The sequence below is a fragment of the Sciurus vulgaris genome, assembly GCF_902686455.1.
Source record: "Sciurus vulgaris genome assembly, chromosome: 8".
Classification (NCBI taxonomy): Eukaryota; Metazoa; Chordata; class Mammalia; order Rodentia; family Sciuridae; genus Sciurus; species Sciurus vulgaris.
Window position 1 is genome coordinate 121,578,338 of NC_136468.1, and position 22,790 is coordinate 121,601,127.

General features: G+C 48.3%; 1 protein-coding gene across 1 annotated transcript in view; it reads left to right on the forward strand.

Annotated features, from left to right (window-relative positions):
• Positions 1-22,431, forward strand: part of BCR (BCR activator of RhoGEF and GTPase) — a 138,310-nt gene extending 115,879 nt beyond the window's left edge. Inside the window, exons 16-23 of the mRNA XM_079149699.1 lie at positions 1,866-1,997; positions 13,033-13,092; positions 14,593-14,702; positions 16,381-16,520; positions 17,656-17,790; positions 18,686-18,791; positions 19,269-19,431; positions 19,862-22,431. Of these exons, the coding sequence (XP_079005825.1) occupies positions 1,866-1,997; positions 13,033-13,092; positions 14,593-14,702; positions 16,381-16,520; positions 17,656-17,790; positions 18,686-18,791; positions 19,269-19,431; positions 19,862-19,951 (936 nt within the window). The 3' untranslated portion in view covers positions 19,952-22,431. The remainder of the gene's footprint in view (positions 1-1,865; positions 1,998-13,032; positions 13,093-14,592; positions 14,703-16,380; positions 16,521-17,655; positions 17,791-18,685; positions 18,792-19,268; positions 19,432-19,861) is intronic.
• Positions 22,432-22,790: the final 359 nt, after the last annotated feature.

The window sequence follows — 22,790 nt, forward strand, 5'->3', positions numbered from 1 at the left end:
AATAAATAAATAAAATAAAGGTCTATCAAAATGTAAAAATATTAACGAGAAAAAAAAAAAAAAAAAAAAGCTGGAATGAGCTCCCTATGACCCTCTCAGTTTCCAGAAGCTTACAACTCTGTTTATGGAAGCTGAGATGGGAGCTGCAGACCCACTTCCTGGGCTGTCCCAGTCTGAAGGGTCCTGTTTGCTGGTCTTAGGATGTCAGGGTTGTGTAGTCTGTTGCTCTGCTTTCCACAACCTTGGTAAACTGTTGTGTGACTCACATTTGACCTTGGGCCAAATTCCTCCAGGAATGGGGAGCACAATTGCAGAAAGGCCAGTATTTATTAAGTCCCCATAACTCTGTATGAGATACCATTTCTAGACTCCACAGCAACTACAACCCTCATGAGCCTTGCTCTTGATGGTGCAGGTAGAGCAGCCAGGCCACAGAGAGCTACCTCCCACACCCTTCAGAGCAGAGAAGGAAACCATGAGCCACTGGACAGCTCGATCTACCCTATTCGTGTGGCTAGTGGAGCAAGCAACCAGAACCCAGGTCTCCTTGCTGCTCTTTGATCATTAGATGTGATAGCTGAATAGAAGACTGATAAAGTTACCTGCTCATGTAGCTCTGGATGTCTCTGCAGAAAGACCCAAGTAGAACTGAGATGGGGGCAAGGTGTCAACTCCAGGTTAACCATCATAGAAGACTTTGTAGAGAGCAAGGGGGTCGGGACCCAGGAGAGGCAATGAGGAAGGAATGGTAGGCAGGTTGTAAAAGGTGCAGGTGTGAGTCACATCTGGAGGCTCCATAGCAGCAGGCCACCTGGCATACATGCAGATCATCCAGGGGGATCTTGGCATGGCCTCTTCACCCCCATTCAGGTTTAGAAATAACTGCTTCCCCCACCCCCTCGCCTTCCTCTATTTTCCCACCTATAGCCCATGTAGGTATAAGCATGAGAGGGATGGTAGGGGCAATGAAGGGGCACGTTAACTCCACATACCCACAGCAGAAAACCTGAAAACCTGGGGGAGCATTCCAAATCATCCTCCTCATCACCTCCATGGATTACTTTTTTTTAAAATATAGAATTTATTTTTAATCATTTTGTTTCTTTTCTAGAGCAAGGGATTGAACCCAGGGCCTTGCACATGCTAAACACACACTGTACCTCTGAGCTATACCCCTAACATAGATTTTATTCTTTAGAACAGTTTTTGATTTGTAGCAAATTTGTTGGAAAAGACAGAGTTCCCATATAACTTCTCCCGAGTTCATCCCCCTCACTATTAAAATCTTAACACCTAAGCGGAACATGCGTTACACATAATTGGTGAACCTACATTGGTACATCATTATCACCCAAAGTCCATAGTTGAAGTTAGAATTCACTCTTGGTGTTACATGTTCCATGGATTTTGACACAAATAATGACATGTGTCTACCATTGTAGGATCATACAGAATAGTTTCACTGCCCTACAAATGAAGCCATGTTCACATGACATTGTTGCCCAAAGTCATAGAATATCTGCATTTTTAATAAGCATCCCTGAGAGTCTGATGCCAGTGGTATGGCACCACTCTTGGAGATGCTGGCTTACAGCATTTGGATTAGGTTTGAGAGGGATTCAGAGCTTCCAGAAACATCCTTGTTGGGCCACAGTGTATTGACAGTGATGATCACAGGGATTGCTCCTGAAGGTCCCAGGACTAAAAGAGGAGGGTCTAAACGCACAGGTTCTCCTGAGGCAGCCAAGAGTGCCATTTGTTGTGTTGCTATAGCTCAGGTCCCCTTCAACCCCTAGTGCTAGTGACCACCATGCACTTAGACCTGTTTGTTCACCTGCAACTTCCCTTCTTTCTTGGGGCCACAGGAGTTTGAGATAGAGCTGGAAGGCTCCCAGACCCTGCGGATACTGTGCTACGAAAAGTGTTACAACAAAACAAAGATCCCCAAAGAAGACGGCGAGAGCACAGACAGGCTCATGGGGAAAGGCCAGGTCCAGGTGAGGCTGCCTGCCCTCCTTCCCCCACTCCAGATGCTCCATGACCTTTCTCATTTGGTGCTTGGGGACAATGAGATGGCCTGGCTCTTGGGATGGGTGGGCAGTGATGACTCTGAAGCATCTGCCATGTTTGGGATGCCTGGGCCTATGTCTTCACAGGTCCTTTCCTGCTCCTGTTTGTCTGAGTATCAGTTATGTCCCATCTTGTTTCCATGTAATTTCGGTTAGACTTGTTTTTCCAGCTGAGGCCTCAGCTCCTCCATGGCCTTGGGAGAGCCCAAAGGCAGAACAGCTGGTATCATGGAATGAAATTGGTAGTTATGGGGCTGTTTTTTCTTGGGAAAGTATAAGAGTCCTAGAGTCTACTCACTTGACATCTGTTTTTTGTGGTCTAGACCCAGTTTCCTGATGCACCCCTGAATAGAGTCCCCCAAAGTTGGTGTAGGAGCACCCAAGTAGGTCAAGAGGATGTGTCTACACCCAGGGTCCCCTGGTTATAAAGGAGAACCATCCTTGCCCTCGGTCCTTCAGAAGTTTATTCAGCCCCTGAAAATCACCAGTTTCTCACACTTTTTGGCAGACAGGAACTGGTACCACCTTCCTTGTGTTTCTCAAAGTTCCGCCTGACATTTCTGTGTGGGCAGCTGGGGAAAAGCCCTGGTATGCGTGTTCCTACAGCACATGTATCAGATCCAGATCAGCCACTTACACTATGCCTTACCCTGCCCTGCCCTGGAGGCATATGGGGTCTTGGATACTATTCTCTCCAGAGACCTTCTGTCTTCATGTGAGGCCACTAGGGAGAGAGGGTTTGGCATTCCTAATGCCTGTGGGAGCCCAGGGCTCACCAGGAAGCTCTGCCTTCCTTCCCCAAGGGCAGGAAGTAAAAACCATCTTGTGGTGAAACACCTAGTGCCAGGAATAACTTAGGGAGAAGGTGACTCTTCCCTGAGTAATTTGTGGCTTTGCAGTGACAGCCCACATTCTCCTCATTCAGATGGACAAAGTCCTTATTGAGGCTGTATGCCCCACCCCACTCCTGACTCCTGGCCAGCCATGTTCTCAGGAGCTGTACACTCCTGTCTGGTTTTCACCATGGAAGCTTATCAGGGAACTTGGGGATTCAGGGCCTCCTGGGACTCCCTATACCCTGAGACCATGTCTGAAAGCAAAAAACGTTCTCGCCAACTTGTCCCTGCCCCACCACATAGATTTTTGTTCACTCTCTTGACCTTTGCCTAGAATCCAGTGATGTGAGTCAGCCACATAAATGGACGATCCTACTCTTACTAGATACCAAGGACTTTTTATATTTTTCCATCCCAAGAGCATCTTGGTGCTGGCTTCCTTTGAGAACCAAAGTGTTTTCACATCTGTCAAGTGACAGTTGTAGTTAGAGTGATGGTCATGGCTTAGGCCCTTTGGTGGGTGTCATATTAGTCTGTTTTTCATCACTATAATGAAATACCTGAGGCAGTCTACTTATGAAGAAAAAGAGGTGTAGTTCAGTCTTGAAGGCTCTTAGCCCAAGCTGGGACAGCCCTATTTGTTCAGCCTTTGGTGAGGGTCCTCAGCTGTGTTGTATCATGGTGGGAGCATGTGTAAGAAGAGATCATAATTCAAAGCAGGAAACCAGAAGCAATTCAGGGATCGGACTTGATCTTATAACGACTTACTCTCATGAGAGTTCAGGAGTCCCACTTTAATCCTTCCCAAGGTAAGCTCTGCCAGTGATCTGGGGCCGCCCTATGGGTCCCATGTCTTAAAGGTTCCACCACCTCAATACTCTTACACCAAGGACCACACGTCTAGTACGTGAATCCTTGTGGGTTAAATCACATCCGGTCCATAACATACATGCTTCTCATTTGGCCCTGAAGCAGATCTTAGAGAGAGGGCATTTGATATATGAGGGGACACTTCCCTAACCTGCTGTGCTAGACAGCTTTTTGTTGTTGTGACCAAAATACCTAACAGAAACAACTTGAAGGAGGAAAGATTTGTTTATGCTCACAGTTTTCAGAGGTTTCGGTCCATGGTCAGCCAGCTCATTGTTCTGGGCCTGAGGAAAGGCAGAATATCATGGTGAAAGGGTATGGTGGATGAAAGCTTCTCAGCTTATGGCAGCAGGGAAGCAGAGAGAAATATAAAGAGGAAGGGTCTAGGGGGAAGATAAACCCTTCCAGGGCACAGCCCCAGTGACCTGCTTCCTCCAATTAGGTTCTGCCTCCCAGTAGTCCATTCAGCCATCAATGGATTAATCCACTGATGAGGTCAGAGCCTTCATGATTCAATCACTTCTGAAAAGCCCCACCTCTGAACACATGAAACTTTGGGGGACATGCCAGATCTAAACCATAACACCTGCTCAAATCTCCAGAGAAACTGGGAGGTAAAGAGAGCAGAGTACAAAGCTATTACCTCTTCACCTATGCCCCCATTGCTCAACCTTTCCTTCTTACTCTTCATATTTTGCATCTGCCCCCAGCCCAGTACATTCCTTACCCACATTCCAGGCCCTTAGACCCACTCCCAGCCTGCATCTTACATAGCCTCACAGCTGAGCCCAAGGAACCAACAGACTGGGTGCCTGGCTCCTTTTGACCACTCATCAAACAAGGCAAGGGAAGATTTAGATTCTTCTAGTCTTTGACTTGAATTATCTGAATCCTCCACCACAGGAGTCCTGGGATTTGACTCAGGCCTGTTACTGGTTACCTGAGGGTCTCAACAGGAAAGAGAACAGAACTAATACTAACCTTCCTTCTTTATCAGAGCAAGCTGTCTCTTGAAATCCCTTTCCATGATGCTATCATACATAAATAAAATCTTTCTTTTTTTTTTTTGGGGGGTGCTGGGGATCGAACCCAGGGCCTTGTGCTTACAAGGCAAGCACTCTATCGACTAAGCAATCTCCCCAGCCCCTAAAATCTTTCTTTATGTGCACTGTATGCGCTTTCTTTTCAGTCTGAGCACCCTGCTCCAGTCTAGAAAAAAAAGAAAAACCAGAGCTGGAAAATAGTGAAAGTGGTAAAAACAGGTCTTATTCAGAACTATTGAAATAGGACAAGAGAGACCCTACTATGAACCTGGGCTCAACACCAAATGCAGCATAAACAAGTGGGATTTTATATCCAGGGAGCAGAATGGGAATGAGTGGATTGAAAATAACTAAAAGGTAACATCATGAGTAAGGGGATTCTGGCTAAACGAGCCTAATAGGATTCTTGCTGAAGGCAAGTCAGTTGATCAGACACCACCTGGGGAATGGTGGAGCATGATCACATGTTAAGTATGAGCAGATGAGGCGGGTGGAGGCTACCTTTCCCATCCTTTGTGTTCCAGGACAGCTCAAGGAGAGCTCTCACTTGCTGTTCTTTCCTATAGACACTTACCTGTCAGGCACCACCAAACCAGACTTGAGATATATGGGCTGTATTCTAAAAAGTAATTATTTGGTAATCCCAATAACTTGGGAGGCAGAGGCCAGAGGATCACAAGTTTAAGGGCAACTTAACAAGATCCTCAGCAACTTAGGCCCTATCCCAAAATAAAAATAAAATAAAAAGGATTGGGGATGTAGCTCAGTGATAAAGCATCCCAGGTTCAGTCATTCACATGTGGGTATATAATCCTAGCTACTCAGGAAGCTGAGGTAGGAGAATCACAAGTTTGAGGCCTGCCTGGGTGACTTAGGGAGACCTTGTCTCAAATCTTTAAAAGGGGTCGAGAATGTAGCTCAGTGGTAAAGCACTTGCATAGGACACATAAGGCCCTGGACTTGATGCCCAGTACAGCAAAACAACAACAAAATTATTTATTATACCTATTAAAACAGTAAGACAGTCCAGGACCACTGAGATAGATATAGAAACTATGACAATGGAGTTTTTTTGTTTTTGGTTTGTTTATTTGTTTGTTTGATACTGGTTGTTGGAACTTGGTTGTTGGAACCTAGGGGTGCTCTACCACTGAGCTATATCCCCTTTCCACTCCTTTTTGAGACAGGATCTAAGTTGCTGAAGGTCTTGCTAAGTTGCTGAGGCTGGCATCAAACTTAAAATCTTCCTGCCTCAGCCTCCCAAGTCTCTGAGATTACAGGTATTTGCCACCATGCCTGGTGGCAATGGGATTTTGAAATAAGAGGGAGATAGGTCTCAATTCAGAATATAAGGGGAAATTGAGAATTTATAGCCAAGGAACAGGATGGGAGGTCACCAGATGATGGAAAGACTAAGGATAGGTACATCAGGGATCAGGGGACCAAACTTAAAAGAATTCTTGCTTAACCAGGCACACCCCTGTAATCCCAGAGGCTCTGGAGTCTGAGGCAGAAGGATCTAATTCAAAGCTAGCCTCAGCAAAAGCGAGTCCCCAAGCAACTCAGTGAGACCCTGTCTCTAAATAGAATACAAAATAGGGTTGGGATGTGACTCAGTGGCCAAGTGCCCCTGAGTTCAATCCCCAGTACCAAAAATAAAATCTTGCTTAAAATAGGCCAGTGTGATTGGACATTAACCAGGGGATAGGAACCTGATTGGATATTGAGGGTAGAAAGTTCTGACTAAACTGGTTTAGCAGAATTCTTGATAAAATTGTGATCCTGAGGACATGCCCAAAGATGAGGATGAATTCGAAAAAATTGCTCAGAGTTCAATTAAACTTTGGTCAGGGTGAGAATCTTTGTCAATTCCCCCAGCCCCAACACACTTCTTGTGACCTGAGTGAATCACCGCCTCTCGCCCCCGCCTCCCATCCAGACTTGTTTCCTTATTACCTTTGGTTTGGGGTGGAAAACCATGATGCTGTGAGGGCTCAGTGACGTGTCACTCTTAGGTCCTGGTCAGAGTTAGCTGCTATTATTATTCTTATTTCTCATCATCATTGTTTGTGAATTGGTGGTGGGGAAGACCAGATCTGGCTCCAGATCTCTGGTCACTGCCTGGGTCAGAGAGATGAATGGGAAGCATGGCCTCTGAACCTTCATTAAACGGGAAGGAACTGAGCCCTGTGTAAAAGACCTTATGACTCACACTGTGTAGGCAACTGACTGGCCTGGCTCCTGGTGACCCAGGCTCCTGGCAGTTTGGGCTTGTTTATGGGATCCCAAGAGGAAAGAAGTTGGAGGAGGGGTAGTGATGCCAAGACCCCAGTCTGGCTTCTTTCTCCCCAACAGATGCTGTTTACTATATGGGGTATACCTGGGAGAGGCATCTGTGATTTGCCAGGACCCAGCATTCCTGAGTTCAGGTGTTCCAGATGACATTAGGTGTCATCATTCTGTGTCATGTGGGAGGGCTGCTCCACCATCTGCATCCTGCTGCTTAAAGTTGGTGAGGATGGCGTGACTTAGTCCTCCCCTACTCCAGCACCCTTTATAGGCACCGTTGACTCAGAAGTTGAGTGGAGAGACTTCCTGGGAGATGAGGCTGTTGCAGTTTTGATAGGGAGTGTCCAAGGGAGGACAGGAAGAAGCCCAGATCCAACCAAGAAAGAGCACACCCTAAGGAAGGGGCCCAGATGGAAATTGAGTGCCAGAAAAACTCACCTGTCTGTGGGCATGAAACATCAGAATTTTCTGGGTTTGAGGTCCTGGTTCAGTCTTTTTTAGTCCTCTAAATGATGTTGACGGTACTGATTCAGTTGTCAGGTCTCTACTTCTTGCAAGATGGAGCTCCACAAGAGCTATTCCCCTTGAATAGAAGGATGGGTGACTTATTCAGAGCAATGGGCCAGAAAGGCAGAGGGACATGACATATAGCTGAGGACTGCTGGGGTAGTACTAATGTCCATGGAAGAGTCACCAACAATGAGAATCTGAGCCTTTGTTTCTGGGTGGGTATGTAGAGCCCAGGCCAGGGTCCTTTCCAAGCTGACCCTGAACCTCAGTGAGCCTTCTGAGCAAGTAAGGCCATCCCATCCACCCTCAGGCACACTCATGGAAGAGAACCTCCTGTGTGCCAGGAGCAGAGAGGCTCAAAAAGAAAGATACTGTGGCTGTGTCAAGAACCAGGCCCAGCTGCAGGGGCCACCAGTGGCTCAGATGACGGTTATTTACAGGGCATAGTGAGGGCACAGAGGCCTTCACAGAAGAGGGGACACTGAGTCTGTCTTCAGGGAAGGACTTTTCAAGGTGATGGCATTAGCATCCTAAATTCTGAGACCAGCAGAAGCACAGAACTTCTAGGGATGCACAAGTCTTGCGTAACCAGGCTTTCAGCCTGATCCAGTGTGGGTGAGACATGGACAACAAGGTAGTCAGGTGTCCCAGCACATCCTGGACTGAGACCAGGGTCTAGGGAGAGTTGTCAGAGTCAGCAAAACTCAAGGCACATGGAGCCTCACAGCTGTTAGGAATTTCTTCCTTCAGTTATCTTTCTTTCATTACCATTTGTGAATTTTCTAGGTTTTCTCCTATAGCCCTGTTCCTTCTCTTTAGTGGGTAACTTTATGTCAAGCCATGGAATTTTTTCTACTCCCATTTCCTCTGCTTATCCCATTTCTCCTGACCTTTTATGTGTCTTGCTGGGCTCCGAACTCAAATTCTAACAGGAGCATCAGGTTGATCTGCTTTTTGTCTATAGGAATTTGCCCATTCTGCACATTTTACTTAAACAAAATCACACCAGAAGTGGTCTTTTGTGACTGGTTCCTTCCATGTAGCATAATTATTTTGAGGGTCATCCACACATAGCATTATCAGTAATGGCTAGAGTAATGAAATTTGGTTTTTCCACCAAATATATATACCATGACTCTGCTTTTCTACTCACCTGTTGATGGACACTTGAATCCTTTCCCATTTGGGACTATTATGGTTGATGTTGCTGTAAACACATGCTTGTAGAAGTCTTAGGGTGGATGAATTTTTCTGTGTTTGAATAGACACCTGTGGAATTGGTGGGTCATGCAGCAAATTGACTTTGGGGAACTGCCCTACTTTTTCCACAGTAGCTCCACCCTTTTCATCCCAAGTAACCATGTGTGACAGTTCTTATTTCTTCATATCCTGTTTACACTGGCTATTGTCCATTTGTTTTATTATAGCCATTCATGGGGGTAGGGATCCCCCCTTTTCTGGTACTAAATATCAAGCTCAAGATCTCCTGCTTGCTATGTATATGCTCTACAGTACACCCCTAACCCCTTTATCTTTTTAAGTGGTATTAGAATCTCTCTGTAATCAAAGAGAATGCTGTGCTAAGGCCCAAGAGAACAGATTGGGGTCACAGGGAGAACAGGGCACAGAGTGCCATGGCCTGAGACCAGATTTCTCTCCCAGCAAGTACAGAGGTTCTTTGGAGTAAGTGGATTATAATGCAAATATATGAAGCTCAGATAGGAGTAACTGGGGATGCTCTGGCTGGACCATCTGGGTCCATGACAATAGGTGTAGAGGAAGCTATTGTCTATGAGGAGGCAAGTGAGGAGGGAACAAACATTTCCTTCTTTGGACAGTTGAGTCATGCTCTGCCCAACCCACTGCTAGAGTGAGTGAGCTCATGCCCTGTGGTCATTTGGAGGTGGCTCATCTGGCTATACAGACTACTGAGCAAGAAGGGCAGCATCTGGTCCTCAGTAGTGCAGGGTGTCAGGGGTGCTTCAGGGCCTCATTCAGTGCCCACCCCAGTTGGGCTTGAACCCTCCCTCATGCCTCTTACCCCACTGGGATGGATATGCTGGACAGTTTTCTCAGCAGACCTCTGGGCAACTCCACCAGACCCACCAATCAGTGTTCTTCTGAGAACCCCCATCTGGCTAACCCCTGAAGAGACAAGCAGTGACCCAGACCATTCACCCAAGCCACCAGGTGTGAGCAGATAGGTTCCTGCCTGACTAGTCCCCATTCAACATCAAGTGCATTCCCAAGGGGATCCTCAACAGCATCCAGAGTGCCTCATTTTTTCCCTGACTGCTGTTTCCCAATCCTCTCCGTTCCATCATCAGTTTTTCCAAATCCCAGTCTCTTGTTTTTCTCTCTTGCGCTTTAAATAACTGCATGAGAAAGTGTGCCAGACTTGAATACTGTTTGGGGTTGGACCGCTCTGAGGCCCGGGCCTCATCATCATGCTATTCTTTGTGCAGCTTCTACTCTGTTAAGCACACTCTGTTCTTTGGAGTGGAGCCAGCTTCAGGGTGGCCTTTCCTGTTGGATCCACTAATTTAGGGCTGCCACAGGGGCTGGCCAACACACCAAGCTACAGATAGATCTGATGAAGAGCTGGCCTGGCAGCATCAGGGCCAGGCAGGGATGGGTGCTAGATGTCAGTGTTCAAGAATGGACAGTAGCTGGAACCCCATGTAGGACCACTCTTCACTCTGCTGGCTTGCCCAGGTGGGCAGGGACCACATGATGTTGTTCTTTGCCCTGGGTTCATTGCAAGTAGTGTATGTGATTATTGGGTTATAAGCTTGGGGGTGTGCAAGCCCTGGGCAATCTCTAGGGTGCTCCCAGCCTGACATGGACTGACCAGTCACACACATTACTCAGTGTCCCCAAATTCTGACCACAGGAAACAGCCACTTGAGAAGGAAGCTCAGCTTTTCTGGGCTAAAGAGGAGAGCAAGACACTTTGGAATTCCCGTAACCATTAGGCTCCTGTGGGGGTAGGGGGTGTTGTTTTTCCCATACACAAACAAAAAAAATGGAATGCAGGGGTGATGGGAAGCTTTGACCTTGGCCAGCCAGGCAGGGGGCGGGGTTTCCCTTGGAGCTTGGTCAAAAGCAGCAGAGACTGGGAACTGGCCACTGTACTTCTGTCCAGCCCGTGGGCCTCTCAGAGCAGCAGGGCTGAGGATGCGAGAATCGCTGTCTGCCCCTGCTGCAATGCAGGGCCTCCTTCGGTACTTACACCCCCGCCGAGCAGGACGGAGCCTGGTGGCCTCTGCCGAAAAGCACCTGTATGCACGAGGCACTGCCCTGTGGACCCATATCCGAGACCTGGTGTGCAGGGGCAAGGTGGGCCAGCAAATGGGTCTTGGTTCCCAAGTAGGCTGGGAGGGAAGGGGTCCCTGTCACTTGAATGTCTTAAACAGCTGCTCCCCCTGCCTCTCTGCTTATCCAAACTCTGAGCTGCTTGTCCATGGCTTTTGCCAGTCCTGCGTGTTTGAGGGCAAGGAACCCCTTGATTGCTGTTCTCTGAAAGGAAAGGGAGGGATTTGTCCTACTTGATGTACTTCTGGATTTCTGTTAACCTGCTTCTGAAGAGAAAAGGGCACCACATCACCTTCCTTGAGCAGCCAGGACAGAGGTTGTGGGTGACCAACCAGTAGGCACACATTCCTTGTGTCCTCCAGCCATACCTGGTCTGGTATGGAGTGACATCTCTGCTGGCCCCAGAGCCGGGAAGGACCCAATGTCATCCTCCTTCTGCATCTCTCAAAGGAGGCCTGGGGTTCACTCTTGAGAGAGAACCTCATGGGGGATTTCTTTTTCTGGGTGGTTTGTAATTAACTGGTCCCTCTTCACGGACCTTGCTTCTCAGGGCAGGATTCCCATGGTCTGGAATGTGGTCAATGAAACCTTCCCAGGCAGATTAGGAACCTGTGACCACACAGTCCCTTAAGGGATGCATTCTGCCACCCTTGGTTTTTGGTGTCATTCTGGCTGTACATTTCAGATCTTTTGAAAATGTTAACCAGAAGGATCCACAAGAGAAGGTGGGGAGGGCTCATTTCCTGGGGGTGCCTATAAGAGGGAGAGAGGCCCAGGTGCACACACCTAAGAGGTAGAGGCAGCTGGGCGGGCCCCTTGACCTCCTCTTGAATCCCTCCTTTTTTCTACCTGCACCATCTGCAGAAGTCCTAGGTCACTGTGCTTAACATTGTTGTATGTGTGCACATGCAAGTGTTTTTGCATGTGTGCAAAAATCATGAAATGTGGTGTGATCCCTGCTCTTAATTAACTTGCCTAGTAGGAGAAATAAACCATCACCTGAAGCAGGTATTGAGAACACAAGGCCATTTATGATGTGTGTATATAATATGTGCCATGTTCTGTGGTGTTGGACAGTGACTTCCTTGACCTGGCTTCACACCAGTCTGGAAAGGTTTCTACTTGTCCAAATTCCAGGTCTCACCTGGGTACGTGACTAATTCTTTGGGGGTAGAACCCAGGGAGATGCTTTTTGTTTTATTTTGTTTTGCAGTCCTGGGAATCAAATCCTGTTGTGCCTGTCAAGCACCCTACCACTGCTTTACATTTCCAACCCTGGGAGGTGTTTTTTTGTTTGTTTTTGTTTTTTGTTTTTTAAACAAGAATCTCTCAGCTTCTTACTGCCAGGCCAGTATCCTTGGCTATTTTCAGGAACTGCTGATGTGATCATGTGCTCACCAAAAAGCAGCTAGAGCGCCTTCATGGATATGGGATGTGGGGTAGGGAGTGGGGCATGTGGCCTGGCCATAAGAATTGTTTATTTAGGTGAAATTAAGTGGCAGCTTCCTGCAGACCAACTGCTAGCCAGTGTCTTATTGTGATTAGAATTAGAAAGTCTTCCTTCTGGTCCCTGCTGTGTGATTTGGAGCTATGCTCTAAATTCTTCTGGGACTGACTCTTAAATTAAGTCATAGGGCTATCCTGGCCTGAAGGCCTCTCCTGCCACAAGCCAAACCATGGCACAAGGAGAAAATAAGTATCCATGATTCCCAGGACAGCAGTCTTAGATGCCATGCCCCAAGTTGCTACTGAAATTGGACTTTCCAAAATGTCCTTTATACCAACCATTTGCCCTTCACAGAGTGTCTCACAGCACCTGTGATGAGGGGGTACAGGACCCTGAGCTATTGCCCCCATACCCACAGGCAATATCAGGCCCAGGCAACAGAGGTTTGGGAGGAGTAGGGCCCTGAGGTTCCAGGGCTTTCAAACAGGTCCTCTCCCCTCTCTGAACCCCTCTTGGCCTCTAGATAGAGGTGCCGGCCACAATTAGGCTCTGCTTCTGACTCAGGTATGGAGCAGTAGCAGGTGTGGGCCACTGCTGGGCGAGCCTAGGAGCATACCCAAGGGCTTCTGTTAATCATGCCTCCTTGATTTCAGCTGGACCCTCAAGCCCTGCAAGACAGAGACTGGCAGCGGACAGTCATTGCCATGAATGGGGTATGTATCTACATGATTCTGTTATCATGAACTTCCCACATAAGGTTAGGATGACCTGATCCCTTCCAAAACACTCAGAAGGAGGCTAACTCTGAGATGGTATCTGAGAGAGGGTGTGGCTAGAGGAGGGAGAGGCCACTGCAGAGCAGAATCATTTTGCCCAGGAAGGAATCTTTTCCTTTGGTGGCTGGAATGCATGCAGTCAGAGCCCAGGTCCTGAGCATCCTCCTGAAAGATCTCATGGTGCCACCCTGACAGGTGAAGACTTAACCCAGGGCCCTGGGATCTTCCCATAGCAACCAAGGTCCCTGGATAGTCTTCAGCTCACCTGTACAAATCTTTGTATAGGTTGAGTTTTCCTTATCCAAAATGCTCGGCACAGAAGCATTTCGAATTTGGGTTTGTTTTTGTTTTTCTGATTTTTGAAATATTTGCATGTATGTGAAGTATCTTGGGGACAGGAGAAAAGTCTCAACGCAAAATTCATTTATATTTCCTACACCTTACATACATAGCCTGAAGGTAATTTTATGTATTTTGACCACAATTTTCCACTATGGCATCATGTCAGTGCTCAAAAAGTTTTTGGATTTTGAGGCACTTCAGAGTTTCAGATGAGGTATGCTCAGCCTATAAGGAACAAAACAAAAAACACCCAGGGCTGGGATGTGGCTCAGTTTTAGCACTGCAAAAACAAAACCACACACCAAAGAGACCTGAACATATATGATAAAATATTATATTGGTTTCTTACCTTTTTGTTGGTGCTGGGAATTGTATCTGTAATCTCACACACACTAATAATGTGTTCTACCACTTGGCTACACCCCCAGTACTATCTACTCACTGTTTATTTTGAGGAACCTAGAGATTGAACCCAGGGTATTCTACCACTGAGATACACCCCCAGAACCTTTTTATTTTGAGACAGGATCTTACTAAGTTGCTGAGGCTGGCATTGAACCTGGTGATCCTCTTGCCTCAGCCTCCTGATGTACTGGGATTGCAGGTGAGCGCCACCAGGGTCAGTTCCATTTACTTACTTTTAAAATTATTATTGAGAAAGAAAGAAGCCGAGCACATACCTATAATCTCTGCAACTGGGAGGCTGAAGCAGGAGGATCACAAGTTTGAGGTCAGCCTGGTAATTTAGCAAGGCCTTAAGCGACTTAGTGAGACCCTGTCTCAAAAAAAACAAAAAGGGCTGGGGATGACTCTGTGGCTAAGTGCCCCTGGGTTCAAACTCCCATTTAGAAAAGAAAAAACAATGGGGATTGTAGGGAAATATTCTGGGCAAGCCATTTCTTAAAACTATCCAAGCCATTCCTGACTCTTGCTGAATTGGATCAGCATCCTCTCAGGGATGGCCTCACCTTACTCTGGAAACCTGACCTGCTTGCCCTGGGTCAAGAAAGATTTGTTGAGACTCCCAGGGACCCTTGGCACCTCAGGCACTGAGGACCAGGAGTAAGAGACCTGTGCTCTTTCTTCCCACTGCAGATTGAAGTGAAACTTTCCGTCAAGTTCACGAGCAGGGAATTCAGCTTGAAGAGAATGCCTTCCCGCAAACAGACCGGAGTCTTTGGAGTCAAGATTGCTGTGGTTACCAAGTGAGTAACTTGGGTGTGGGCTCCTACATTGAGGGTGTGTCCCTGAAGGTGTTTCTGCAGGAAAGAGCAGGCATGGTTCTCTCTCCTCTGCACATGATTTCTCTATAGGGAGACCTCCCAGGACCCTGGGAACATTTATGTGCTTAGCTACCTCCTGTGTTAACTGCAAAACCAGCTCAGGAATGTCCTTGCCTCCTTCCTTGGGAAGCAGTCTGCTGGCTCCTGTCTGACTCCAGGAACTGCCAAATTGTAGGATTTGCTTCCCTCACTTAGAATTTGTCATGATCCCAGGTTCCTGTTGAATGATTGTAACCCCTGTCCCTTTATCACTTGTCGGTTGCCAGGACAGGCCTGTTTGTTAGTTTCAAGGCAGTTCTCGGGATACAGGCCACTTCCTCCCAGATTTCATTCATTTCCCCAGGATGGAATCAGGCTGGGCCCTGACCTTACTGGTCGTCTTGGCCAGAGCTTGTGTCATTCATTCCCCAGGCACTATGGCTAAATAACACTCCTGCCAGGGATGGTGTCACAGGCCTGTAATCCCAGGGACTCAGGAGACTGAGACAGGAGGGTTGCAAGTTTGAGACTGGCCTCAGCAACTTATTGACTCTGTCTCAAAATAAAAAATAAAAAGGACTGAGGATGGAGCTCAGTGATTAAAGTGCCCCTGGTTCAATTCCCAGTATCAAAAAAAGATAAAATAAATAAACACCACTCCTGTTCCCGTGGCACTTCAGGAAGGCTCTGGACATGATTAGAAGAGAACTTTGTCCTCAGCTCTCCCAGATAAGAACCCCCAGGGACTCCTACTGAGAGCACCTCCCACCCCTGTCCAGGGGCCTGAAGGTGCTTATTTGGGAGAGCCGAGGATGGTGTTCTCTTTTCATGCCCAGGGCCTTTTTCGGTTTTGGAAAGAGTTTTGATGCACCCCTAAATCCATTTGCAAAACAAAACTGAAGTTAAGGCCTCCCAATAGTACTGACTTCTGTCTTTGAAGTATTCTTGCCCCAGGAGACACAGATGGAGATACTAGAATCATCCGTTGCTAAGAGTCAGAGGAGAAAAGCAGTTAGAACTGCAAGATGCTTAGGCAACTCTGTGGAGTCATTCATTCAATAGATTCTTGTCGAGTATTTGCCACGTGCAGTGTTCATCTCTTGAGGAAACATGGAGGGGTCAGAGGATTCACTTCATATAGCAGTCAGCTGGCAGGACTGAGACCAGGTCTGATTCCCCATCTCAGAGATAAGACTGGTTTCCAGGACACCATAAGGTCACTTGTTATTGCAAGGCCTGTGATCTTTTAACTGCACTTCCTGTGGCCAGCTTCACTTAGAAAAACCTTCTGGAGCTAGAGGTTTTCAGTGCCAGAGCATTTCCCTATCATGTTTAAAGGCTCTGGGTTTAATCCCCAACACCACACACACACACACAAAGGAAGAAGGAAAGAAAGTCTCCTCACCTTCCCCTAAAAACTGTATATAGCTTGCAAGTGTTCAGCTGCTTCATGCCCTTAGAAAGGCCCAGTGATAACTATAAGCTCACAGTGTGTAGGGAAAGCACACACAAGCTCTAAGTGCAGTCCCAAACCTGGGCACCTTCCTCACCCCTGTCTCTGGGTAGGCTGATGGGTGACAGGGCTGCCTGGACACAGAAGACATTTCCTCTCCCCCAACAGGAGAGAGAGGTCCAAGGTGCCCTACATCGTGCGCCAGTGTGTGGAGGAGATTGAACGCCGGGGCATGGAGGAGGTGGGCATCTACCGTGTGTCTGGAGTGGCCACAGACATCCAGGCGCTGAAGGCAGCCTTTGACATCAGTGAGTGTCATCTGGGCAGTGCGGGATGGAAGTGGACAACCTGTGCCTGTCCGATCATTCTCTATACCTTTTCTTCATTTATTACTTTATTATTTACAAATATGAGACAGGCCACACACAGTGACAGGTACCTGCAGCTGAGGCAGGAGGATCACTTGAACCCAGGAGTATGAGGCCAACTTAGGCAACATAGTAAGACCCTGTCTTAAAAAAGGAGGAGTAGGGGTGAGCAGCAGCAGCAGCAGCAGCCTGTTTTATACCCATCCCAGGCACACTTGCCAGGTTGGACCAGGTGTTTCCATGGGAGTTAGCCTGCTGCTATAGGGGTGGACAGGAGGTATTGAAGCTGCACAGTCAGCATGGTGTGACCATGGCCTATTCGAGGATATCATGGGGCATGGACGTGACCCAGTTCCTACTGGTATTGTGGTGTCTCCTCCCATTCTACCACCCTCACATGCTATGAGGATGGAAGAACTGCCCAAGTTGCCAGGCTAGACTATTCAGGCCCCAGAGGATCCTTGACCAGTATTCTCAAAGGGAAATGTACAGAAGTAGGACTCAACAGGACTCTGCCTATAGACTCTCCTTAGGGGACATACTACCTGTCCTGACTTGGATCCCTTGAGGTACTAGCAATACCAGCTGGATCCTGCTATTGTGCCAGTTCCCTCTAGGCAACTGGAGTGGACGTTGCCTGTGGTATGGAGGACCAGTAGCCATCCGAGCCCAAAAAGGCACCTGTTTAAATACTAAAATGACTCAAATAATCCCAGTCCCTTCATGTTAGCAGAAGATGCCGGTGTCTGGGCAGTTGCTATGTACAGGGCAGAGCTGCCTGATTCTTGCACAGCTGCCATGTTCTCTACTCACCTTGCTGCCTCCTTCTAGCCAGGTGCATCTGGCGCCACCCCTGGGCTGAGCAGGGGAGAGAGTTGTGGGGATGCACTCACTTCCCTTGCAACCCTGCACAGACCTAGAGCCTTGCAGATACTTGGGAAGAATAAGATGAATCACTCAAAAGGGAGGGACCCATGCAGCAGTCAACATTGTAAGAACTGTTAGCCAAGATGGGGATTGCAGAAGACCTGATTCAGCATCCGTGTGGAGGTTCTCTATTTCTGTGTTCTTTCAGATAACAAAGATGTGTCGGTGATGATGAGTGAAATGGATGTGAATGCCATCGCAGGCACGCTGAAGCTTTATTTCCGTGAGCTGCCTGAGCCCCTCTTCACTGATGAATTCTACCCCAACTTTGCTGAGGGCATTGGTAAGCACAAGAGGCCTAAGTCTCACAAGAGGCATCTTCCTCTCCTGTCCACTGCCGCCCTTGCAAGGGCATGTGCTGTGTCTTTCTGCCATGGTCCACATTTCACCCTGATCAGAGAAATCTGGCTGCATGGGCCTTTACCCATGCTCAGAGGACTGCCTGCTGTCCCAACCCTTTCAGTAGACTGAGACGATAAAGCAGCTGGCACTGCCTTGAATATGCCCAGATGTTGGGTCCTGAAGACCATAGCCCTCCTTTCTTTAGACCAGGACCCTACCCCTCTAACTCATGTTGTAGCCCAGTCAAGCAGAGGTTCAAGCCCTGCCTTCACCCTGAGTCACCCTGGAAGGAGATGTCCAAAGGGCAGGTGGGCACTAGCATCTGAGGCAGATACAGTCTCCACATGACCCCTAGATCAAGTCTGCCTACCAGGGCCTATTCAACAAAGGACCTAGTCTCTATGACCTGAAAGTGCCCCCAGAGTGCACAGGGCAATGAGAAGGCTTCCCAGGGCTTGATGGGGCTGGGACTTTGTATCCCTCCTCATCTCCCACTACCTGCTTTGTTCCATGCTTGGACTCTTCCTGGGATGCTGCAGCAAATGGCCCCAAGGGAGCACTGCCCATAAGCAGTTCCTTTCATGGTGCCTCTTGCTACTGGTGCCTAAGACACCATTTGCCCCTTTGGGACAGAGTTCATTCAGGGTAACTCACACCCCACACAGACACTCATCACAGGATCCTACTGGGGGCTAATGCTGTGAGAGTGAGGATAACAATGGGCTTGGACTGTTGAGCACCTTCCAACACAGGCCCTAAGTATTCCATCTGACCACCCTTGGGAGGTCTAGGCCATGGTTATGATGCTGGAAAATAACCCCTGCCCTGCTGTACAGCTCTTTCAGATCCTGTTGCTAAGGAGAGCTGCATGCTCAATTTGCTGCTGTCCCTCCCAGAAGCCAACCTGCTGACCTTCCTCTTCCTTCTAGACCACCTGAAAAGGTATTCCTAACTCTTTCAGGGGGGTCTAGGACTTCAGGACCCCAGAAGTAGGGTGGTTGGTATCTCCAGGGGCCAAGGGTCTTTTCTTGCCACTCTTGTCTGCAGTTCCTCACCCCCCTGGGGACTTCTCCCCTCTGCATCATGGCCTTAAATGAAAAGCAAGGTGCTTCAGCCACAGCCATCAATGTACTTGGACCCTGCAGTCCACCCAGATTGTAGCCCAGAGCCGGCCCAGCTGCCTTTTGACCTCGGGTGCTCTTTGCCTTAGGCCCCTCAGAGCTAGGCATCCCTGGGGTGGAGTCTGCTTTCAGAACAACCAGGGTTGAGGACCCTCCCTCCCCAGGTGGTTGTGCCATGGAGCCAGCACAAAGCAGCAAGGCCTGCTGTCATGTTCCCTGAGGATTCCAGGACCCAACCCCTTCACCTGTATCTTGAAGATGGTGTCAAAACAGCACCCTTTACTTTGTCCTTCTGCAGAGTGGCTGAAAAGGAGACCGTGAACAAGATGTCCCTACACAACCTCGCCACAGTGTTTGGTCCCACGCTGCTTCGGCCCTCAGAGAAAGAGAGCAAGCTTCCTGCCAACCCCAGCCAGCCCATTACCATGACTGATAGCTGGTCCCTGGAGGTCATGTCCCAGGTATGGGGAGATGGGCTCCAGCCCATGCCACCTGGCCTGACCAAGGTAGCCTCTTCCAGTCCTACCCTAAGTTCTGCCAGCCATTCCCACCTCCATTGTATAGACGTAGTGACCAAGAGTCAGAAAGAAGGCCTTGCCTAGACCCATGTGGCTGAGAGGGGAAGGGAGAGCCTCAGCTGCTATGTCTACCTCTGTACTGTGCTGGACTTCATAGAGCCCGGCCTACTTCCTGGTCCTCCAGGGTCACTTGACCTGAGTCTTAAAACAGTCACACATCATATCGCATTAGGAGCCCCACCTCATTCCAGATCTCTTGCCGTGAGGGACTCATGTCACCTGAGCTGGTCTTGTGGGCTTGGACCAAGAAAATTTTCCTATCTATAGTGGTAACCTTCTGAACCACTTTTTTCTTCCTACTCTGCTTGGGCAGGTCCAGGTGCTGCTGTACTTCCTGCAGCTGGAGGCCATACCTGCCCCAGACAGTAAGAGACAGAGCATCCTATTTTCCACCGAAGTCTAAAGGCCCAACATCATCTCAGGAGGCCACTGAAACAGCCTGGGAACCTGTGGTGAAACGGGCCATCTGAAGAGTGGAATCCATACCTTCATGAGGTGTAACTGGACCATTCCGAAGAGCCAGGCCATCTGCCAAGAGACAGTATCCAAAGTAGAAGGCCAGGTGGCCAGCACAGATTCTGTTGGCCTGCAAGCCTCAGTCTGGCCTTGGACTATGGTTTTCCGTGTTGCCACCAGAGGGCGCCCAAAGCCAACACATCTTGGCGTGCGGGCCTGGCCCAGGGGGAGAAGGCTGAGTGGTTTTTATGAACTTAATTTATCAGAGTTTAAAAGATTTCTACTGGATCACTTGTCAAGATGCACCCTCTCCAGGGAGAAGGGAACACCACCAGATTCCTTCATTATTGTGTCTTGAATAAACACTGCTGCTGCTTCATACTGTGGGGGCCATAGCCCTGTCCCTGCATGGGTAGGGACATTTTGATTCCCTAACTTAGACTCCATTTGTAACAGGGCTTGAGAAGCTAAGTCAACACTGTGTAGCGTCTTGCCTCCATTCAATCCTACTTCTTTTTATTTCTAGAAGGATTTCTCTGCGGAAATGGGTCAGCTTTCTGTTCTTTCCTGTTGCTTTGTTTTTGCTATTTGTGCACTCCTTAGAAAGGCAGCTCCACCTGCAGTCATGAAATGTGCAGGGACCAGACACCAGGGGGAGGGAGGTCTAGGCCACGCAGCTTGTGGTTCATTCTTCAGGGAGAGTGACCGTGCCTACTTATCCTGACTGCCCACCTGGCTCTTGCTCTCCTTTTCAGCTTAAAAAGACCTTGATTTCTCTGGCTTCACTGTCCGCACTCTCAACCCCCCACGCAGATGGCTTCATTTCTTGGCTTGACTGAACAGACTCAGTTAACTTTTATAAAAATTTCTTCTCAGCAGCGGCAGCTTGCTGATAGCTTGTTTTAAAACTTTGATCCAAAATAGCTTTTTGATACTTGAATATTTTTAAGTTTTATACATAGTTTCTAATTTTTTTCCTATCAGATTCAGATACCTAATAAGATATTAGAATGTACTCTGTGGACAATCTGTCCTGGCAGCATTTTGTCTTTCTCTAACCTCTAGTTCCATTTTCTTACTTCTGACATCTCAAGAGTATCAGAAATGTGGTGGGTTAGGAATAGGCCAGGCACAGGATGGGGGTTCCCACCCCAAAGTAGGTGAGAGGAAAGGCATGCCTGCTGCACTCCCTCCCCATGTTCCCTGTACCTGTGCAGAAGGAGGCTGAGCATCTCTCTCTCCCTGACCATCAGGCTTAAAGAAAAGAGAATTGGGGAAGCCACCAAGTTGTTTGGGGAAAAAAAATGAACAGTTTATATCACTCTTTTAAAAAGTGGGGCTGAAAGGAAACAGAGGCACAGTTCCCTTGCTGCTCTTGTAGGAGGAGGGGATGCTGCTCATCAGAGGAGGAAAACGGCATGACTCAGGAAAATGTATGTTGGTTGTCACAAGAGGACACCAACACCTGATGGGCTACTGTCCCATGACCCTTTCCCACGTCTGGGGATCGGAAATGTGTTGATGGGCAAATCTTCCCAAGCCCATGGGAGAACCCTGACAGCCAGGGGCTATGCATCCCCTAGTTTTTTCTGCTTCTGAACCTGCTGAAGCAGAGGGCAGAAAACAAAGTAACTTGAAATTTCTCGTCTGTATACAGTGTTTAGTTGTACTTTTTTTCTCACAGAACAGAGCCACCTTCCTGGGTGGTGTGGACAAATTCAGCCTCTGTCTCAGCACATTTCTGGACCCAGTGGGCTCCTCTGACCTGGTTACCCATCCCCATCCCTCTCAGCTACCCTCCAGCCCTGCGAGGGGGACAGGTTTTACTTTAAAAAGCCAAATCCCTCTGGTGTCAATCTGTCGCCTTGAAACTGGAAAGCAATATATTGTCTGTGCCAATTCTCTTTCCTTCACCAAATTCCTTCCTCTTTATACTTTTTATTTATATAGGATGTGTGCTGTTTAACAATGGAATGACCACTCTTTCTCATGTAATTGTAAAAGTGCTCCTTCACTGCGGGGCCACAATAGCAGTGGTGGTTTTGGAGCTGGAAATGCATCCATTACTCCATCTCATGCCCCACAGGCCTATGGGTTGGCAAAGCCAATGTGGAGCTGGAAAAAATACGGTGTTTCCCAGGAGTCAGAGGATTTGGCCTTCCCTCTACAAAGCAAGTGAAGGCCCAGAGTCCAGTGCAAAGCTCCACAAGGTATGGCTGCAGGTCTCTAAAGCAAGAAGTGAAGCTTTCTTGCCTCAGGGCCTGGGTCCTGGGAGAAGTGAGCTTGGCTTCCTGGCAGTAGCCTGGCCTTCTCCCTGGTGGGTGGCTGGTCTCTTGGCAGCTGTGATCCTGCTTTTGAGCTCAGCCATCTATATGCCATTGTGGGGGAAAGGATTGCTGACACTTTCATTAAAGTTACCTGAGACTACTCGAATTAATGGTGTTTTCCGGATTAAAAAGAAAAGCAACAATTGATTGGTGCCTCTGGGAAGAACCCCTGAGCTTCTGGGCTGGGGGTTGGGAAGCACAGCAGAGCTTCTGGTGCAGAGGAGGGTGGAGGGCCACCAGTATGAGAGGTCAGCACTCCCTGCTGTGGGAAAGCCAGGCCTGGTCAGAATTGGGCACTCACCATCAGCCTTAGGACACAAGGAGCAGTCCCATGACCATGGGGCTGTGGTTTTGGCATTGACTGAGGAAGAGAAGCCCTTAGGAGAAGTAATCATGACACTGCAGATGAGACACATGGCAGACAGGGCAGCTGGTCAGCGCTCCTTTGTCATGCTGGAA